Here is a 20230-nt window from a genome sequence, read left to right as displayed (position 1 = left end):
AGCTCTTTAATACTTTTTTTTTTTTTAATACTTGAAATAAGTTTTCTTGGTGGAGTAGCAGCTCTTCCTACAGTGGAAAGGAATCTCAAAGCAAGATATGTTAAAATTTGTTACATAATTTGTTTTGTAGTAATAATGTGCAGGAAGGTAAGTTCATTTGCTGCCATTTATAACTGCTAAGCAAAGAATCTATCTAGTAGCTCTATATATAGCTATGTGAAGTTCAACAACAGCTGTATAGGTAGAGCTTTCCCAAACACATGATTTTAAAAGCATGATTTTAATTAATTTTTTTGGAAACGCGGATTTCACATATATTGTTGGTTAAATGCATAACATTTATCTGCCCTATTCATAAGATTACTGACACGTAATTTGGTGTGCAAATCCCGAGTTCTGTAAGCCAGGTGAACTGGGCCCAAAGCTACTGCAAATATTTCTCTGAGTTTTTTGTATGTTTTTCACTGCCGTTTTTAGATTAGATCTGCAATTGTAATGATCAAAATGTAAATGGATTGACTAGAGAGTTCTCTGTGTTTCTGTCTGTCTGTCTGTCTCTCCCCAGAATCCCACCTAGGGGGATAATTCCCTGTTGATGCTTGTTACTGCAAGGTGGGCTGCTGTGTTTCAGGTGCTGGAACCAGGGCACTCGAACAGGCAGATGCGGAATCCGCAGCCAGGCGGTGCCAGGTCTATGGGCAGCACAGCCGCTCCTGGCGGCTGCTCAGAGCGATGCCGCTAGCGCAGAGACGCTGTAAGCAAAGCAAGCAAGCAAAGCAAGCAGCGTGCGGCTGTGACAGGTAAAGCCGGCGCCCAAAGGCGCTTAACCCTCTCTCGAGAGGCGTCCATAGGCAGACGGGGACTCAGTGCGGTGGCAGTTCCGTACACGCTCCTTCTTGGCGGTGCATGTACAGAGGCTGCTGGTGCCGTCTTGTTCCTAGCACTTCCTCCATATCCATCTTCAGGAATTTGGTAGAGAACTGGTGGAGGTTCAGGCTGGAGGAGCTTCTTCGGCACCTGACCGTTACCCTGTAGAGGGCAAGAGAAGGCAGGAATCCCTCACAAGGGGACCTCAAGCTGGCACCGCTGAAGGCAAAAAGCATCCGAGGCTGGTGTTTAGCTTAAAGCAGTTTAGGATTTGTTGTTTTGCTTGTTTGTCTTTCAAGCTGGATCTTAGGCATCTGAATACTTTAAATATCTGACTGGTATTACCTTCACCTAAGTGAGGATTTTGGCCTCCCTGTTAGACTGCTGAGCAAGAGCGTTGCAAAATGCCCTCTGTCCCTCAAAGGCCCCGGCGCTAGCGCTGCCACAGCCACGCATGAGGGGCCGAGAGCCGCCCAGCCTCGGGTGCAGCAGAGATCCTCTGAGCCCGAAGACCCGTGAGGGCTGGGAAGGGGTTGAAACCAGGCCCTGAGGTCCGTCTTCCTCAACCGTTAGCTGAGTCCCTCAGTGTCGGCGTGTTCCGGACCTTCCTTTAGGAAGAACCTCCTTCCCTTGGGCAGGCGCGTTCTCTCTGGGCTTGTTCCCATGCACCAGCGGGCACAGGCTGCTGCTGGACCCCATCACTCATCTCGCTGAGCTCCTCCAGCAGCTGCATTTCCAGCTTGGATCCCCAGGGAGGCGAACTGGCACGGTAAAGTTTATTGGAAGCCATGTAAAACATGATTTATGTTAATCCCACGGAAAATATATTTTAAAGCAATATCTTCCCTGACCCTAGCAATGCTCATGCAGGAAATTTAATGTGGTTTACTGTCGTTTGTCTGCTTATTTTGTTTTCAACTTAATCTTAAATGTGCTTTTGCATTGGTAAACTCGGTTATGATGATGCAGGTTTTTATAAACTGTTTCTGCATTTTTTCAATATTTCCCTGCTTGATGTTGTGCTTTTAACCCTCATCTAAATTGAAAGTTTATAAACTTATTTAGCTGCGTTCTTGTAGCTTTCATATGTCTTGTGAAATTTTATTAGTAGAAAAAGCTGATGTAGAAGCTTTTTTTAACTTGTGATTGCATGAATATTGCATGTATGAGGTAAGATCCCTCTGATGCTGTGCAGGGAACACAGACTTCCACCCTGGCTGCCTCTTGGAAATGCATCCATCTTCCCATGCTGGGATCGATCAGGTGAGGATGGGCAACTCCGCATCTACTTTGGTTCGATAATATCTTCTCTGCAAAAGAGATTCTGCATGGTCATACGTGATGCGTAGCTAACTGCAAATTGTGTGGCATTTGGGGTAACTGTCATTTCAGACTTGATAACGTTGCATAGGTTGCTTTGATGTTTGTCTTTTTAAGTCCCTACAAAGTCAGTAATTCAGTTCTGATGGAGACTTTGCTGTGCTCCTGCTATCACTGTGCTTCTTCAAAAACCATGGGAACGACAGCAGTTGGTGTTAACATTCCCAGCGTATTTAGCTTTATTGAAAGCTGCTAACAGGCTGGGCAGTGAAACACCCCAGGGAACAGGTACTGACCCACTGGCACCGGTGGCCGCGATCTGAGTAACGTAGGACAGGGGACTCTGAGGAAGAGGCGAATGGGTTGGGCCGGTGCTTTCTGCAGGGCCGGTTGATTTCACCGGACGATGTGAACGGGTTTCTCATCGAGAGGCAGCGTGAGAGCTGCAGAAGTTTCTTGAACACGTCTGCAAGGGGCAGATATCCGTGCTCTAAACTCCAGAGAGAACCTCAGGAAGAGCCGTGCATCCAGCCCCACTGCTCAGTGTGGCTTTTTATTTTCTTCTTTTTTTTCTTTTTCCCTCCGTCGAACCCTTTTTGTATTGTTTGCCACACTTTGCCTTGATCAGGTGAGCTTGGGACAGCTGTGGCTATTGTATCCAATGAGATTTTTCAGGTAATTACAATCTAGTGTACATCTTATACTGATAACCTTAAAGCACTCCTGCTCTGTGATTTATTTAAATGCTAATAAATTATACATTTCTGGCACTTTAGTAATTCATGTGAAAATTATTTGGAGTCAACTCAATATAATGTACTTCTGTGGTCTCTCGTGGCTAAAAATATGTCAAACAACAATTTCATCCACTCTTCATTTTCACTTTTTGAAGTGACTTTGGGTTATTTGCAGGTCAAAGAAAAGTGAGGAGGACGACTTTGGCAAGCAAATCTCCAACTTTTGAGATGTACTTCATGAAAGATCAGGTTAGGGCTAAATTAGTGCTGAAGTTCAGCACATCTTTAGGCATATTTGGGCTTATAGGAGTGCATTTTGGCTATATTTTGGTGCAGGGAATGTTTTTGCAGCCTCGAGCTGGTCTGCCGGCCGGCAGGAGCCCGCAACAGCCCCGGCGAGCAGCTCGGCTGGGGGGCAGCTGTGTTTTCCCTGCTCGGTGCAGGCTGGTTGCCCTGTGCATCGCTCTGTGCTCTGTCCGTGTCGCAACTTCTTTTCCGTTACTCCTCTGCAGCGATGCCCAAGGCGGCCGAGGCCAGCGCCGCTGCAGCGCGTCCTCCCGGCAGAGCCCTCACCGCAGCGCTGGGGTCAGGGCCAGCTCCACGCAAACCTGCCCTGGGGACCGGGCATTTGTCACTTAGACAAGAAGAGTTGATGGCAGCAGCAAAGTGGAAGAAAAGGCATCAGGGAGCAAAATCATACCCGTACTTGGTTTTTGTGCCACAGGTTTCGGTGCTGATGCACCAATAAGTATATACTACTATAATATACTGCTATAATATACTTATTTGTGCGTAAAGATACAAAATAAGCATACGTACATGAGCAAAACCCTCCTTTGCAGGTGTGTCCAATAGCTCCGAAGGGAGGAAGGGCCAGAATCGGGCAGAGGCGGCGCCGGGGCGCTCTCCGCGGGTGCCCGTGCCCTCCGGCACCATGTGGGTGTCCCCCGCCGCGCTGCCGCCCGCCCGCGGGGCCTGGAGCCCTGCGCGCGCTGTCAGCTCCGCTCACGTCTCCTTCCCGGGCAGCTTGTAGCTCTGCCATTTGGAGCAGCTAAGAGGCTTGTAATGGAGGGGAAAACGGTCTCTCTGGGTAAAAAGGGAAGTTGCACAGAGGCTTCCCATGCGCTAGGGTCCTGTAGCCACGAGCGTCTCAGGCAGAGGAAGATGGTGGCTCCTCCCGTCGCTCAGCGACTCAGTACACGGTGGTGCTGCCTGCTCCTCGGAGACACCTTCCAGCTCTGCTCGTGCTGGGTGCTCTCAGGGGTGATAAATAGACCGGTGCAGCTGAAATCACAAACCAGGGCTGTTCCTGTTTGGCAGGTTGTAGAGCAGAGCAGCGTTTTTTAGAACACTTGGGATTGCTTGGGAATTTCTTGGGATGCTTCGGGAAAACTCCTCAGGGATTTCCCTGGTGTGCCTTGCACAAACACTTTCTTCTACCTTGGAAATTTATCTTGCCTATAGGGCTTTCTAGCCGGGCGGTCGCAAAGTGCCCCAGGACAGCTCACGCTCAGAGTGCTGAGCCGAGGGGCTCGTGGGCAGCCGCGGGAGGGAAGCGCTGCTGGAGCGGCAGCCGCATCCCGGAGCCCCCGCCACTGCAGGGAGCAGCTGGTGCCGGCACAGCCACCGCTGCCAGCGACGCGGCCCGGCACGCGGAGCGTCAATAAAACATCGCCGGCCGCTGCCCCGCGCTCCCCAAGCCGTGCTACAGCACCAGCGTGACTTCTTTAATTAAAAGCCCAAGGAATGTAAACGAGGGAGGCATGAGCTTAATGCCAGGTGGCAGGATTTCTCCCCTTCCCCCTTTGATTGTTACATTTTAATTTCAAATTTTAATGAAGATTTCAGGGAGCATTAATGTAAAAGAGACGTGAAGGCAGCACAAAGCTGAACAACTGCACGGAACTGTGGGGCACGAGGCCCCTTCAGTTCCCGCCGTCCCTGATCCCTGTGTCATTCTCAGCCTTCAGCCTCGCAGCCCCCAGCGGAGCTGCCAGCAGCGTCCGAGCCCGGAGCCCGGGGGTCCTGCTGCTGTCACGGGCACAGCGAGTGCATCGGCACCGCGGCCAGCTCTGCGCACGCACGAGCCTCGAAGTCCCTCCTGTTGTGCAGACGCACAGAGGTGTCAGTGACGCTGCCCAAACTCATGGGGCTTTGCCAGCAATGGCCTCTTTTAAGGAAATTGCTTGTTTCAAAGGTGGGAGCTGAAAACGTCCTTTCCAACAAGTTCAACCCATCAGCGGTTCGGGTTTCTCAGCAAAGAACGCTGCACTTCATTTTGGTCACCATAGATGCACTCTTAAGAAAGTGGGGAAATGCACAATTTTGCTTCTACTGCTGCATGGACAAGGCTCAAAATGTGAACAGGAAACCAACGGGTGTGTTACAGGAATGCGCGAGGCCGCTCGGCTGCTTCCCAGCCTTGCTCTCGACACCTCTGCAGGGGCCGCTCGGGGCTCGTGCGCCCAGGCCTTTTGCCCCCTGTGCAAGAAGTATTTTTAAAATACTTGTGCTTGATGCTGCAAACTCTTATCAGAAAACAGCTTGCTTTCTAATTACATTTTCATTTTTTTCCCCTAAGCCTAGAAATTAATTTTTAAGCGCATTCCCTTAGGCAAATGTCTAAATAGCGTCATTTATGTAGGCTCAGTTAATTGCATTCACCCCAACAAATGCACAGCGTGAGAAGGAAGCCCTAAAACGGGCATGTGGCTCCTGTTGTTCACACGCTGGGTGTCTCCTGTCCTGGAGGGCAGAGCCATTAACCTCCCACTTCAACACACTCGAGATGCCACACGCAGGGTTTGTTCGACTGTTCAGGCTCCGGTTCAAGTTTGTGTACCTGAATCCCTCTTCTTCCCCACTATTTGCCCTTCTCCTTGTCTCATTACCTTATTTTTTCCCAAAAAGGGCTGAATCCAGAAGTGGGTGAAGTCAGTGCAGGAATTCCCAGCAGCTTCAGCTGAGTTTGGTCAAGCCTGCAGCTGATGCTTTGCTGTGGTGATTTCAGTTCAGTATCATGACCATGACCTTTGAAAATAGGAGGAGTTTGTGTTGTAGAAATATAAGAACTAAACACAGAACTTCAGGGCTGAGGCATCAATACTGCTCTTTCTGCCTCCCCGCCAAGCTTGCCCTGATGAAGATACAGCTGTTGGACTTGTTGATTAGCAGAAACATTAGCAGCCCTACTGTTTCAGGGCATGAATAATTAACGTTTGTTCCTCATTAATTTCTCGTGGAGTGGAGTTGTGTTAGACTACATTTAGATATATTTCTAGAATTTGAAGCAAATATAACAAGGACGAGCTGCCTGGCAGCCGAGTACCTGGGCCCTCTCCCTGCTCTGGAACGCGCTGCCATGGTGGTCGTGTCACCTTCGTCAGGAGCAGGAGGGTTCTGCTTTTAACAAGCACCACCGTGTCCTTTGTTACAATTTTAATTTCAGGGAAAGATACAAGAAACAAGCTCTATAATTTATGTCTGCTACAAATGAGTACAAGGAAGACCTCCCGGTTCGTACGAGCTGCCTGGCATCTTGCATTCCTGCTACCTCAAATCAAAACCTTGTTTACTGAAAAATTTAAAAACGAGATTGCATCAGTTTTCCAAAGGCTTCTGCTGAGAGGCTGGATGTTTCTCCTGCTCATTTCCCAGGAAACAAGCGTTTGGAGCTTCCAGGGGAGCTGGGCCTAGGTACAGAGGGTTTTCTAATATGCCACAATATTTCTATAATGGTAAAGGCTTTTATTTATTTAATTATTTTTTATCTAGGATTAATACCAAGAAATGTTCAGTTTCTTATAGCTCGTGTGATAGTCACTCAAGAAGTATGCAGGTGTTATTTTTTCTATGCTTTCTCCATATCTGCAGACATACACCTTCCACACTAGGAATGCTGGAAGAAATACCTGCATTTCTAGAACTGTTTGTGACCAGAAACCTATCTGAAAACTGGATTTCTTAGGGTTTCCCTGTGTACATCCGGCACTTCCCACACCAGAACCTGTTTTGTTTTGTTTTGTTTTTTGGTGACGATAGCCAACGAGAACAAGAGGTTCTTGTATAAATCATGAAAATCGTAAGTACTTCCCTATTACTCTCTTGTAACACGAAGTTCAACAACCAGCCTCAGGACACCACCTTTCCCAGCACCTTCCCGCGAGTTACTGTGTGAACATCCCACTTTCCTTGTTTTACGGCAGGAAACACTGCGAAAAAAAATGTCCTGTCCCATTTTTGCCTTAAAAACGTCTCTAGTGCTGGTGTCCAAAGAAAACATACACTCTTTAAAATGATGTAAAAATTCTTACTGTTTGATGTATTTGTTATTAGTGCCACTTTGCTCACATTTCACTGTTTCATATTTAGTGAAATAAGCTAGCAGCCAGTTAAAACTGGGTTTCTTATCCAGTTTCAATGTGCTCTTTGCTCGCAGGTCGCCTTCCCCTCCGGCACCCGCTGCAACGGCTGGGGCTGGATGACTCGAGCACCGATCGGACATTGCGGTCGGGGCGCAGCTCCCTCCTGGGGCCATCAGCGTGTTCCCATTCCACCACGTGCCTTCAGGGTCATCTAAGGTAGGCTGTGAGCATCATTATTTTATACTAAGGCACTGTGCACTGCAAAACATAGCAACATACACGAAAAAAACAAGATGGATGACATAAATATTAATGGACCATTCTGGTTAATAAGAATTTTGCTATTTTGTCTCAAGGAAATGCCCAGCATTTATTATTTTTATTTTCTCAAATTTTCTTTAAAAAAGGCTAGTCTTGCAGTCATGGAGTGGCTGGGAGCTGGTGGTAACTCTACGCATTCACAGTTTTACGGCTTGTAGTTGATTGTGATTGCTCTCCTGTAGGCAACCAGACTTCGGAGGGGAAGTGCGCCGGTGCTCCCGAGTGTCTCACCACCTTTCCCCATGCGGCTCCCGCATATCCCAGAACAGTTTTGCACCATCTTTGTTTCCCCTTTCCTTCTCTCTCGGTTCAGGGCCCCAGGAAACCTCTTGGTGCCCACATGGAGACAGAGCCAAGACTTGGGCCAACTCCTGCCTCTCTGCTCAGCACCCACAGCCTTTGGCCTCATGCAGGGTGGGCTCCTCCGGAAGCTGGGGGCTGTGGTGCCACCCCGGGTCTTTCCACCTTTCCCCAGTGGCCAAGGGACGCCAGCCACAGCCCGGCACTGCGGAGGGGCCTCCTGTAGCTTAGCAACTTTCTTCTCGTTTTGTTAACTTGGGCTCTTCAATCTCCTTAATGAATAAGAGAATCAAGCCAGGTAATTGATGCTGGGCCGTTTAGCTGATGAATAATTGACTGTCTGGGTAACCCTAGCCATTTCCTCGATCAGATTGCGCGGTGGAACGGCCGTATCATGCCATGCGTGGCCCTGCCTGCTCCTGCGCCCTGCCTGCCACAAATGGGCTTGAAAACCCAAGTGCCAGCGGGATGTGCGGAAGCTGGCGCCTCTCTGGGCAGCACCACACGCTGTGGGTAACACATGTGTCTCAGCAGGAGAACTTACCTGCTCTCCTGAACCAGCACTGAAAAATATTCCTGCTTTGTCAGATTCACAGTGAATAAAATTGCCAAGGAACAGAAAAGAAATCTCCCCATTTCAGGGCATGTGACGGTCACCGTAGGTGATCAGATGCTCTGGAGTGGGAAGCAGGAAGCCCGTAGGGTGCTGTCCCCACACAGGGAGGACAGGGCAAGGTCTCCACCTCCCGTTCATCTCCACATCCTCATGGCCCTCAGATGGGAAGTGCCACATGTGCCCCCTTCTGGAGGAGCCAGACTGGCCAGAAATGGTGCAGGTGTCAAAAAGAGCAACTGCAGGAGACATGAGGCAAGACGCCAGGGCCTGCGCCCGCGGCTGCTGGTGCTGCTCACAGTCTGCCGGGGAGGACAACGGGGTGACACTGCATTAAGTGACATGTTCCTATCACCAGGCTTTCTCTCAGGCTGGGTATGTTCAAGTATTTATTATGTAATTCTTCAACAAAATTATACAATAAAAGAGGGCCTCTTCTCAACATCTGTACTGCAGTGGGCTTTGAATTAAATTCTGAATGAGAACACGATATTTCAATACATTGGGAAAATGGATACAAATCTCCAAATTGTGACAAAGAATAAAATGGCACCATGGATAAAACATGGGCTTTGAATCTGACTTTTACCTTCAGGTTTTCTGTGAGTCACTGGTGATATTTCATCAGGGTATGGCTCTGGCTCTTTTTTCCTTCCAGAAATGCTATTAATTATTTACTTGGTAGGTGAATGATCTTTCAAATCTATTGCAGTGACACCTTTGAGTCTGCAGATAGTTTCTGATGGGAAACCATCTGGGCTCTTTTAACTTGTTATTGTTTATCCTTTGGACTCCTCTCCGCTGTCTGTAAGGTGTAACGGCAGCAGACAGGGCCAGGGGCATCAATATTTTAGAGCTTTAATTAACATGAGCTGAGCAGCTAGATCAGCCCGGCCGGGATCTTGTGGAAAACCAAGAGCCTTTGGGAGGCATGGAGTGCATCTGGAGCAGGCGGGATGCGCGCGGGTGGGTTGAGGCGCAGGGGGCAAAAGCTGCCTCCCTGCACACGCAGCGATGCCCGGCCACGGCACGTTGTCCCGCGTGGCGCTCCACGGCCCGTCATGGCCATGCACGGAAGGGAATGAAGGGACGGCAGGAGCGGGGAGGAGGGCGCCGGCCGGCGTGGGGCCCTGGAGCCACGCGGGGAACAGGCGCTGCTCCCGGCTGAGCCCAGCCCTGCCTGGCTCTCTCTCTTATTTACCTTAACGAGGGAGCACCGAAGAAAGGCGAGATTAAACCGAAACAAAGGCGTGAAATTAATCCCTCTATTAATTACCTGCACCATAGCGGGGCAGCCTCTAAATATGGTACCACTTTAGATAAAACTTTCATGCAGCTATTTAGGCCCTCTGAAATATAAATGATTTCCTTTAAATTTTTTATCATAAATCAGGGTGCGGAGCCTCGCGACAACGTGCAGATCCCCCCGACGGCAGGAGGCTGCGCTGAGGGGCCGCGCTCTGCTCTGCGCGCCCCCCGCACCCGCGCAGCCTGCGCGGGGCAGAGCAGAGCAGGGAACGCGGGGCCGGGCAGGGAGTGCGCAAGTTGCGCGGGCGGGAGGCGCAGGCTGCGCGGATCTGTCCTCGGTGCTGCAGCGCTGGGCGGCTGCTCTCCGCGGTGCTGGCGGCTCCGGCGCGGGAGCGGAGACCCCGCGGAAGCTGCTGGGTCCGCGCAGAGCCTCGATCCGGAGCGTCTGGCTCAGAGTCATTCGCTTCGGGATCGGGGGCGAGGAAGCACGAGTGTCTCCCAAAGGAACCGCGGTTCATCACAAAAGTAAAATCGCCACTTTTCTGTGGACACTACATCCAACTCAGCACTTTCGGCAGGGAGACGAGAGAGCTTTGGCTGCTGTTCTCTATCTATTAAAGTCCTTGGATGCTTTAAATATAAGAGTACATTTTATTTATTTATCTATCTATTTATTTATTTATTTATAAGTGCTAGAAATTTCACATTTGCAAAATACCGAACACCACAGACCATCAAAGTGCAGCAAAGACTGAAGGTGTGTGAAGACGGTGAGAAATCAAAATTGATATTACTGCTTAATAGTAAAATCACGCCCACTTCAGGACTACCCTTCTCTGGGTGTTTCCGTGTGTTTGTTTTCTTGTCATGAGTCAAAGATCAGATTTTTCCAGCCCCCAAAATACACGTGAGCACGGCACAGGCATGATCACTAGCCAGCTTATAAGAGCTTAAAATGCTTAACAGCCCCGAGCTCAGCTTACTCTCCTGTGCTTTGTAGTGTATTTTAGAGGCTTCAGTATCAGCCGCTCTGAGGGCTGGCAGACAGCTCTGTGCGTGCGCGTTTGCAGGGCAATTTCAGCCGCTCGGAGAAGCGCTGTCGCTGGGCGAAGCTGCTCCCGCTGCCTTCAGCGCCACTCCGGCAAGGACCGTCCTGCTCTCTCTGGAACTTGAAGCCGCGCCTAGGACATTCCAGAAGCTCCGTGTTTTACTCATGCGGATGGATTTCTCACGATTTCCTATGAAAGGAAAAAGAAAATCCTGAGTGGAATTATTTCCTTGCACTTTTATTTTTTTTTTAACGGAAATCTCACCCACAGATCCTCTTTACTCACTGCAATGCCGTCAAATGACGAAAACAACTGAGTTTTACTCCCCCTGGGTCCTTCCTCCCGTGTAACACAGCCCCGTCCGTGAGCACTGCCTACCCCGGTCCCGAGCCTCCCTCTCCGGTTTCAGCGGCAGATTTGCCTGGGTGCCCGCGGGGACGGACGCCACGGGGCTGGTGCCTGCGCTAGGGACTCAGGCTCGTGACTGGAGCCGCTGCCTGTCGGGATCGCTGGCACCTCGAGGGTCGCGTTATGTCATCGTTCGTCTACACTGAGTCCCTGCGTTCGCGTTTCTGTTAATCACGCAGGAAACAGGGGGTTGCTTTTTCTATTTGTTGTCCTGGCGCTCGTTCGGTTTATCCCCGAACGCGGGGCGGGGGCCGCCTCACCCGCCAGGAGCGGCTCCGCAGAGGGGACGTTTTGCGACGCGCTGGCACTCGGTGTCGCGGCGTCTCTGCTAGAGCAGCCGCCAAGGGGAACCACGGGAGCCCGTCCTGGACCCCCCAACATAGGGACCCTCCCGGCGCGTAGGAGCCCGGAGGGAGGGTGACCCCGTAGGCTCCCCCGGGGCTGCTGCGAGGAGGGAGCGCGGGAGCCCCAGGAGCGAGGCAGAAAGGCGGCTGCGCTGCCCTCCGCACCAGCAGCCCCCGAGGAGCCGCCGGCAGCTCGTCCGGGCGGGATCCGTGTCCCCCTGGCCCCGACCTCAGCCCAGCGCAGAGGGTCCCCTCTCTGCGACGCCTTCCGAAAATGCACCCCCCCCTGCGGCCCCCTCCCGGCCCTCTCCCCGCCCGGCTGCCTCGTGCCCCGGGCTCGCTGGGCCGCCCCGCTCCGCGCCGCTGCCGCCCGGGCCCTCGGCGTCCCGCGGCCCGACGGCGCGGGGGCCGCCGCGGCTCATCACGCCTGCGCGCGGCCCCAGCGCCGTGTAAGATGAGTGAGGAGGCAGGTGGGGGGGCGGCAGCGAGCGAGGCCAGGGAAGCTCCGTCGCGGGGGACAGCTCACTGTGACAGTGGCGAGCGGTGCGGACGAGGCCACGCGCGGGACTGCCCACTCGCCCTTGCGGGACGCGAGGATGATGGCCATGAACGCCAAGCAGCCCTTCGCCATGCACGCTGCCCTGCCGGAGCCCAAGTACTCCAGCCTGCACTCCAGCTCGGAGGCGATGCGCAGGGTCTGCCTCCCCGCCCCGCAGGTATGTAGATTGAGCGCAATTACTGCTTTAAGGCACATTTTTTGACAGACACTCGCTTAATGTTTTTTTCATGTCCCCAGAACAATCGCGTATCTCCGAGCCGCTCTCCCCCGCTCCCCGCTCCCTCTCACTCGTGTCTCTGATCCACATGTCTATCCAAGCACAGCTTCTGCCTTCATATTAATTTTTATGACCTGAGCTTTGAGGAGGAATCTCTGCGCGCGGGAAGGGTTTTAATCCGGAGATGACAGTATTCCCCACTGACTGCACGATGCGCATTCTTGCTCGCAGCTCCAGGGCAATATATTCGGGAGCTTTGATGAGAGCCTGCTGGCCCGCGCCGAGGCGCTGGCCGCCGTCGACATCGCCGCGCACGGCAAGAGCCACCCGTTCAAGCCCGACGCGACCTACCACGCCATGAGCAGCGTGCCCTGCGGCTCCGGCTCCGCGGGCGCAGCCCTGCCGCTGCCCGCCGCGCTCCCGCACCCACACCACGCCGTGCACGCGCCGCTCGACGGCGACCTGCTGGAGCACCTCTCGCCCTCGCTGGCCGTCGGGGGGCTGGGCGAGCCACCGGCCGCGCCGCCGCCGCTGCCGCCGCACCCGCTGGGCGCCATGGGCCACCTGGCCATGGGCATGGGCCCCCCCGGGGGCCCCGCGCCGCCGCTGCCCGCGCCGCCCTGTCTCCCTGACGTGGAGTCCGACCCGCGGGAGCTGGAGGCCTTCGCGGAGCGCTTCAAGCAGCGCCGCATCAAGCTGGGGGTGACCCAGGCCGACGTGGGGGCGGCCCTGGCCAACCTGAAGATCCCGGGCGTGGGCTCGCTCAGCCAGAGCACCATCTGCCGCTTCGAGTCGCTCACGCTGTCGCACAACAACATGATGGCGCTGCGGCCGGTGCTGCAGGCCTGGCTGGAGGAGGCCGAGGCCGCGCACCGCGACCGCGCCGCCAAGCCCGAGCTCTTCGCCGGCGCCGAGCGCAAGCGCAAGCGCACGTCCATCGCGGCGCCCGAGAAGCGCTCGCTGGAGGCCTACTTCGCCCTGCAGCCGCGGCCCTCCTCCGAGAAGATCGCCGCCATCGCCGAGAAGCTCGATCTCAAGAAGAACGTGGTGCGCGTCTGGTTCTGCAACCAGCGCCAGAAGCAGAAGCGCATGAAGTACTCGGCCGTGCACTGACGGCGGCGGCCCGGCCTGGACCCCGGCCCGGCCCCGCGCGCCCCGCTCCGTCCCGGCGCGGTTCGGGTCGGGCCGGGTCCGCGCCGCCCACCGAGGCCGCCCGGCCCCGCGACGAGCACCGTTGGGTGGGGATCTCGGGGCTGGGGGCAGCTCGGGGACCTCCGGGGTCCGGACTTCGAGCAGCCACGAGAAGAGCCGTGTGGGACACGGCGGCGCAGGCGGAGCCGCCCGGGCCGGCTCCGTCCCAACCGATTTGCGTGTCCGTGTGATCCGCTCCGCTCTCACGGTTTATCCATTTAATCCGCCCCATCTCTCGGAGAAAAACTGTGAAACGAACGGTGTTCCTCACTCTGACTCTGGAATAAAGCCTTTATTTTTCAACCCGAAGAGAGAGAGTCTTTTCTTGCCTCCTCTCATTCCCGCGCCCTGGACGCCAGGATAAAAAAAAAAAAAAAAAAAAAAAAGGGAAAAACGAAAAGATGCGCTGACAGCGGGACCTTCCGCGGGACGTTTCCCCCGCGGCAGCCCAGGAGGCGGCCGCTCCGCTCCGCACCTCTGCGCGCCCGGCCGCGGAGCGCGGGGAGGAGATGCGGCCGCTGCGGCTTGATTTAAACATCAACAACAGAATGTCCCCGACCCAAATCCATGACGGGGTCGTTTCCAGCGCTGCTGGAAAGGGGAGAGGCTTTTATTTATGGTTCCCAGAAGCACCTTAACGATTAAAAATTAATGTTCGGAGCACGAGCCTCTTCTCAATATCTGCCCGCAGCGTTTCGGTGGGTGTCAAGCGCCCGGCCGCGGCCGGGCCTCCCTCCCCCGGTCGGGGAAGCACCTCGCGTGTCCAGCCGTCTAACTGCAGCCAGCCCGAGCGCTCCCTCGCTCCGCGATTTTCCAATCAGCCCCAACGATTTTTTCCCCAATCAAATGTCATTTAATAATAAATGCCCTTATGCCATTACATTTATATTGCGGGTTTTGAAAATTTAAAATAAGGGTGATGCAATATTAATCGCCTACCGTGCTATAAAAGGGGTAGAAGGCAACTCCGGCGGCGTCTTCTCTTCGCTGCCTGCGAGGATCTCGATGGCTCCTCGGCTGCCTGTGCCCGAGCTCGGGCTGAGGCTCCGCAGCTTCATGCAGCCGCGCCAGGTAAGAGGCATTTGGGCCCCGCCGGGCGCGGCGCTCCGGGACCGGGGCTGCTCCGGGCAGGGCCGGTCCGGGCTGCGAGGTAGGGCCGGTCCGGGCTGCGGAGCAGGAGCGGGCCGGGCTGCGGGGCAGGAGCGGGTCGGGCTGCGGAGCAGGAGCGGGTCGGGCTGCGAGCGGTATCGGGTCAGGCTGCGGGGCAGCAGCGGGCCGGGTTGCGGGGCAGGAGCGGTCCGGGCTGCGGAGCAGGATCGGGTCGGGCTGCGGAGCGGTATCGGGTCAGGCTGCGGGGCAGGAGCGGGCCGGGCTGCGGGGCAGGGTCCGGCCGGGCTGGGGGGGGATCGCGGTGACGCCGCTCCTGCCACCGCCTCCCTCGGGCTCCGCCGCAGCCCCGCGCTGCGGGAATCCTCCCGCGCCCGCCCGCTGCGGGGCGGCTGCACCGGCGCCCGGCGAAGATTCCCGGGAAAACCTCGCCGAGCTGCACCAGGATTTCTTGTTGCCCTGATTGTTAAATCTGAAATATTAATTTCTGACACACCCAAATCAAAAAGTTTTCAAAACGAAGGCGCCCAGGTTTGGGAAGAGACGCTGGTGTAGAGGGAAGATCCAAGCTGAAGCGCGGGCGTTGAGAGCTCTCTGCGTCTCACCAGCCTTTTGTCTTCCAGCACGGAACCACCAAGGCTTTAAGCCTTTAAGCAGGACTGAGGCGGGAGGACCCGCTCCCACCGAGGTTAAACGCAGCCCCGAGCCCCGGCTGCCCCGCAGGTTCGGTGCCGCATCTGCAGCTTCTCTCTATCAGGAGGAACCAGGTTCGTGCTGGTCTCAAAACGGCGAACGAGTCACCGCCCGTTTATTTATCTATTTATTTATTTATTTTACGATTGCTTTTGTGATCGCTATGCTTATGTGACGACTCTGTATTTGGCCTTTTTTGGCCAGGTATAGAAAAGGGCTTAAAATGAAAATCCAGCTCTGAACGGACGTTTTGCACCTACTCTGCAGGGACTGTCACCCTCGAGGGTGCTGACCGGAGCCCTGCGTTGACTGCTCCTTCTTGCCTGTGCTGCTGCTCCCGGCTCCTCTCTGCGTGGATGCACAGCTGCACCCCGGGGCTCTTGTGCAGATTTGGGGTGCTCAGAGCAGAGGTGATTCCCTCTCACTCCCGGCAAATTCCAGATTTCTTTTTACTTTGCATGAGGGGCTTGTGCCTTGCTCTGCCCAGATGTGATATACAGCACCTGAGCACTTCACTGGGGAATTTACTTTGGAGACCAGGTACGTATTTTTTTAATCATTGTTCATGCCCAAATTATCAGTGGCTCTAGCCCTGGGAGGACTGGTTCAGATAAACACACTGTGACAGAGGAAACTTGCCTGATTTTCCAGGAGCTGGGGATAAAAGTTGCTGCTGACCTGGCAGAAGTAGTTCAGAACCTGTGTTTGGTGCCGAGGCAACACAGAGCAGCCGTTTGCATTTTGTCCTTGATGTAAGAGTAGTGCCCTAAGCTATAAAGGTGCCAAGGGGTGATGAAGGGAAGGGAAAAAGGGCTTTGGGGCTGCGAGAGGTCCCTGACCTGGTCTGCAACCAGCCCGGTGTGTGGCACTGCTCCAGCCTCACAGCCTGGCACCAGCAGCTCTGCTCCATCCCAACGCATCCTACTCCATCCTGCTGCAGTCAAAGCCACAAGTCACTCCAGTCATGGTGAGACTTTGCAGGGTTCTGTTGGCTGCTAGTCTGAAACATCACCTGTATTTGTGATCCTGGGGATATGAATTCTCTAACACAGCCTAGTGCATCGCATGCACTGCAGAGCTCTTATTTTGGGCTATACCTAGTGGTATTAAAGGGGGAAATCCCTGTTAAAGCGAGTGCTGCCCATCTGCAGCAGAGATGTGGGTAGAAATCCCAGCTGGCAGAGGCTGCTGCCTGCCGCAGTTCCTCGCATGGGGGAGATGGCTGCGGGGGCAACAGTGCGAGGTGGGGGTCCCCCCGGAGCAATGGTCAGCGCTGCAGGGATGGGATGCACACCTGCAGACTCTGGGTGAAGTGCCCTGATGGCCTTGGGAGCTGCTCAGACTCCTCAGGATATCAGGGATTCCTTCTGTTCCCATCACTGGCGGTTGCATCGGGCTGGACGGTTCTGCCGGGGTGGGTTTGTGCAAAGCTCAGCCATGCACCGGGGCCCTGGGACCTTCTGCTGCTCCGACCCCCACGGGGCTCTGCCTGGGTGACACCATGGGAGCCCTGAGACCGCGCTGTGAGGAGGAGCAGGTGTCCAACTAGGGGGTCCTGATCTCTTTTCAGGAGTGTTAACTAGAGGTTTTGGTTTTGCTTTTCACTAGTTCCGCTCCTCCTGCAGAATGGGGCTGGGCTCTGTGCAGGTCACCCGGCTCCTGCTGCTGGGCAGGGACCTGCCGCCTGCCAGTGGCTCCCCATGCAGGCGAGTGTCCGAGCTGCGCCGGGCTCTGTGGTGGCGCTTTCGGCAGGCCCAGTGCGCCAGGCCGCAGCGCAGCTTTGCTGCTGCTGGGGCACGGCCAGGTCCAAGGAGGGGGACAAACCTGGGGGTGTGATAGCAGCCTCTGCTGTGCGCTGCGGAGCACCAGGCTGTGTTTGAACCGTGGAGACCCAGCAACAGTTAGAGACGTGATGCTGAGGTTTGAAACCCTGCCGCTACGAAAGCCAGAGGCAAGAGCCAGAACCAAGCCAGAACCCTGGGGAAATCTCGAATGGGGTCCGATGGGCCTTCAGTTACGCACTGAGATCTGCCCTGCCCAGAGCTCCCCCTGCACCTCCCCACTCGCAGCCCCTGCATCCCCCTTCCCTGGATGTCCTGGGGTCAGCACCACTGAAGGTCAGGGAAAGACTGCCGCCTCATAGATCTGGCAGAACCTGTGTTTTGTGCCCTGTTTTGATAGAGTTTGTATAGTGTGAGATCTACAGGGCACAACTCTGAGAGGAATAGGCTAGATTTTATTTTATTCAAAAGAAGAAAAAGCAGGGCTAGGAAAACAGCTTGAATGTAAATAGCTAATAATAATCACTGAGAAAGCATTTGCTGATGCACGTTTAAAAATGCCTCAAGGAGGAGCTCCTTCCAGGCTGCAAACACTGCTGTGGCTGTGCCCCACTGGGCTCCCAAAACGTGCAGTTGTCTGGCCCTGGTCCAGGTGCCTTCGGAAGAGGCCTTGGGCCCTCGATCCTGGTCACTGTGGCTGTAGAACACAACCCATAACAATTAATTTTTAATTGCACAAGCACACATGCATGCATGCAGAAAAGACACAGGTAAACACAAAATTCAGGCCAAGCTGCCTGCTCCTTAGTGCAGTGCGGGCAGGAGGAGGTGAACCAGGACCTGAACCCCGACCAAACCCAAACCTGAACCGCAAGCTGGGCAAGTGCTGGCACTGCTGCAGGAAGCCTCACGTGAGGCCTGGGCTGGTGCTGCTCAGCTCTTGCTGTGGGTTTCCGATCTCCCCATCCGTAATGTGCTGCCACCGTCCCCGGGGAACCGCGTGGGAGATGAAAGTGAGCAGAGCCAAACACACTATTGGCGGTACTCACTCCATTGATTTTTACACAAAATTTGCCTTCATGTACGAAGGATGGAAAAGCGATCCCATTAATAATGGATAGCAACAAGAAACGTGGGAGGAAATCGATGGAGGCCCGCGGGTGGCGGGGAGATGCGAGGCCAGGCAGGAGCGGGGCCAAGGGGGGACTTCCAGCTGGGAGGAAAAGGAGTTCCCACCTTCCTATTCCTTGTCCCTCCTCTCCCCGCACATCTTCCTGAGCTGTCAGTGAGGCGCCTCTCCCACCCCGGAAGATCCTGCACTTTTGGGATGACAAGTCCAGACCACAGAACCCCCAGAAAACAGCTCTTTTCTGTGCATGCCCGTGGTACTGCTGGAGCAGGCGGCTGGGCCGCGGCGCTGGGCAAGGGACCAGGCAGGACGAGGGGGCTGCAGCAGCCACCATCCCAGCTCTTCTCCCAACAGGGTGTTTAGAGCAATTAAGGGATTCACCTCCTAATGGCAGTAGCTGTGTTCTGCCTGGAAGCAGTAGCTGCTCATTTATGTTGTCATCAAGTCGCGGGTTAGACTGTGTTTCCTAAAGCAAAGCCAGGGCTGTGTATCGAGATATCTGCCACAACACTTCCCACAGAGCCTTATATGAGGACTGAAACAAGATATGGGGAAAAATGAAATGCTTGGACTGTTTCTAAGTGCAAAGAGGCTTTTAAAATGTGCAGTGATGTTGTGTAAAGCTGGATCTGCTGCTGTAACACAGCACTGCCGTACGCTAAACCCCTGCGAGCTGCGTGGTGAAAACTCCGCTCACAAAGTGCCCGTGCAGCAGAGCCGGTCACAGCCGTGGCCAGGGCTCGCGGCGCCCGGGCCCTTCTTGGGCAGCGCTGGGCACCGCGCAGGTCGGGCCGGCAGGAGCCGTGCGGGCCGGGCCAGCGGGAGCCGCCGCTGCGGCTGGGTGTCCCGTGGTGGGAGCGCACGTGGGCTCTTCCCAGCTGCCAGCGCGATCAGTCCACGGCTGTTATCACATTGCGGGCTAAGCGCGGGTCTCTGCTCACAAAAACCCCAACCCACCCTCCTTACACAATGCAGTGAGAAGCTATAAAAGCACCTGAACAAATAGCCAAACTGCTGTTTTTCTTCCATGTGTCTGTGTTTTTATGTGCTGTCCGCATCAGTCCCAGTCCCGCTGGTGGTGGCCTGGGGAGCCACACGATGGGATGTGGTGCCGGTCCCATGGGAACTGCTGCCGGCCTGGTTGGCTGTGCTGCTCCGGGTCTGCCTTACCGCTCCTCTCGTCCGCCCCTCCAGATCTGCCCTTTTCTGAGCAAGGAGTGGTGGGAGCAATGGGGAAGGGAGAGGTGACGGGGTGCAGGATCAGCTCCGGGTTGGGAGCAGCTCCATGCGGGAATGGTGCTGGGTGCAGGATTGGCGCTGGGCTGGGAGCAGCTCCATGCGGGTATGGTGTGACTGCTGCCAGGCCCCGTGCAGCCGCATTCCTGCACACGGGGCGGATAGCGCTGGCGTCTCCTGGGCACAGGCGGCCGCGGGCCACATGCAGGAACAAGGAAAACGCATTAGCCCAGGCCCCTGGGGCCCGAAGAAACTATCTGTAAGACTCTGCACCCGGGGCCCTCGCGCTGCTGCTTCCCATGCTTGAGGCTGGGCAGCGCAGAGAGCATCCGCACGGCGGCCGTGCGCCAGAGCTCGGGGCTCCGGAGCTGCCTGTGTGGCAGCCCATCACTGGTGCTGCTGCTGTGCGGGGCTCCAGCCGGGGCACGGCGGTGTGAGACAGGCCCCACGGTACCTCAATAATTCATGCATCGCCAGCAGCAATGAGCGGCGCAGGGGAGCACGGTGCCGCAGAGCGCTCTAATGGGCTCCCTCCATTAGCGTGAGCCACGCGGCTGCTGCACTGTGTGGGAAGCTTGCGCTGGGTCCTGCCGCCGTGATAGTGGGGGCTTTGCTGGGCAGCCCGGCACAGCACGGCCTGGCCCGGCCCAGCCCGGCCCAGCCCGGCATGGTTCCCATGGCACAGCACAGCCCTGCTGCTGCGCCGCATCCTGCGGGCGCCTGCAGCGCCGCGGGGTCCTGCAGCA

General features: G+C 55.2%; 1 protein-coding gene across 1 annotated transcript; it reads left to right on the top strand.

Annotated features, from left to right (window-relative positions):
* Positions 1–12167: 12167 nt before the first annotated feature.
* POU4F3 (POU class 4 homeobox 3) lies at positions 12168–13460 on the top strand. The gene is made up of 2 exons (XM_088536763.1): positions 12168–12287; positions 12579–13460. The coding sequence occupies exons 1-2, from the start codon at positions 12168–12170 to the stop codon at positions 13458–13460; spliced, it is 1002 nt and encodes a 333-aa protein (XP_088392889.1).
* Positions 13461–20230: the final 6770 nt, after the last annotated feature.

This window comes from Tinamus guttatus, unplaced genomic scaffold (genome assembly GCF_059628265.1).
Source record: "Tinamus guttatus ecotype Peru unplaced genomic scaffold, ASM5962826v1 Tinamus_guttatus_pri_ptg000710l, whole genome shotgun sequence".
Lineage (NCBI taxonomy): Eukaryota > Metazoa > Chordata > Aves > Tinamiformes > Tinamidae > Tinamus > Tinamus guttatus.
Note: the sequence above shows the minus strand (reverse complement) of the source record. Positions and strands in the feature narration are given on the sequence as shown.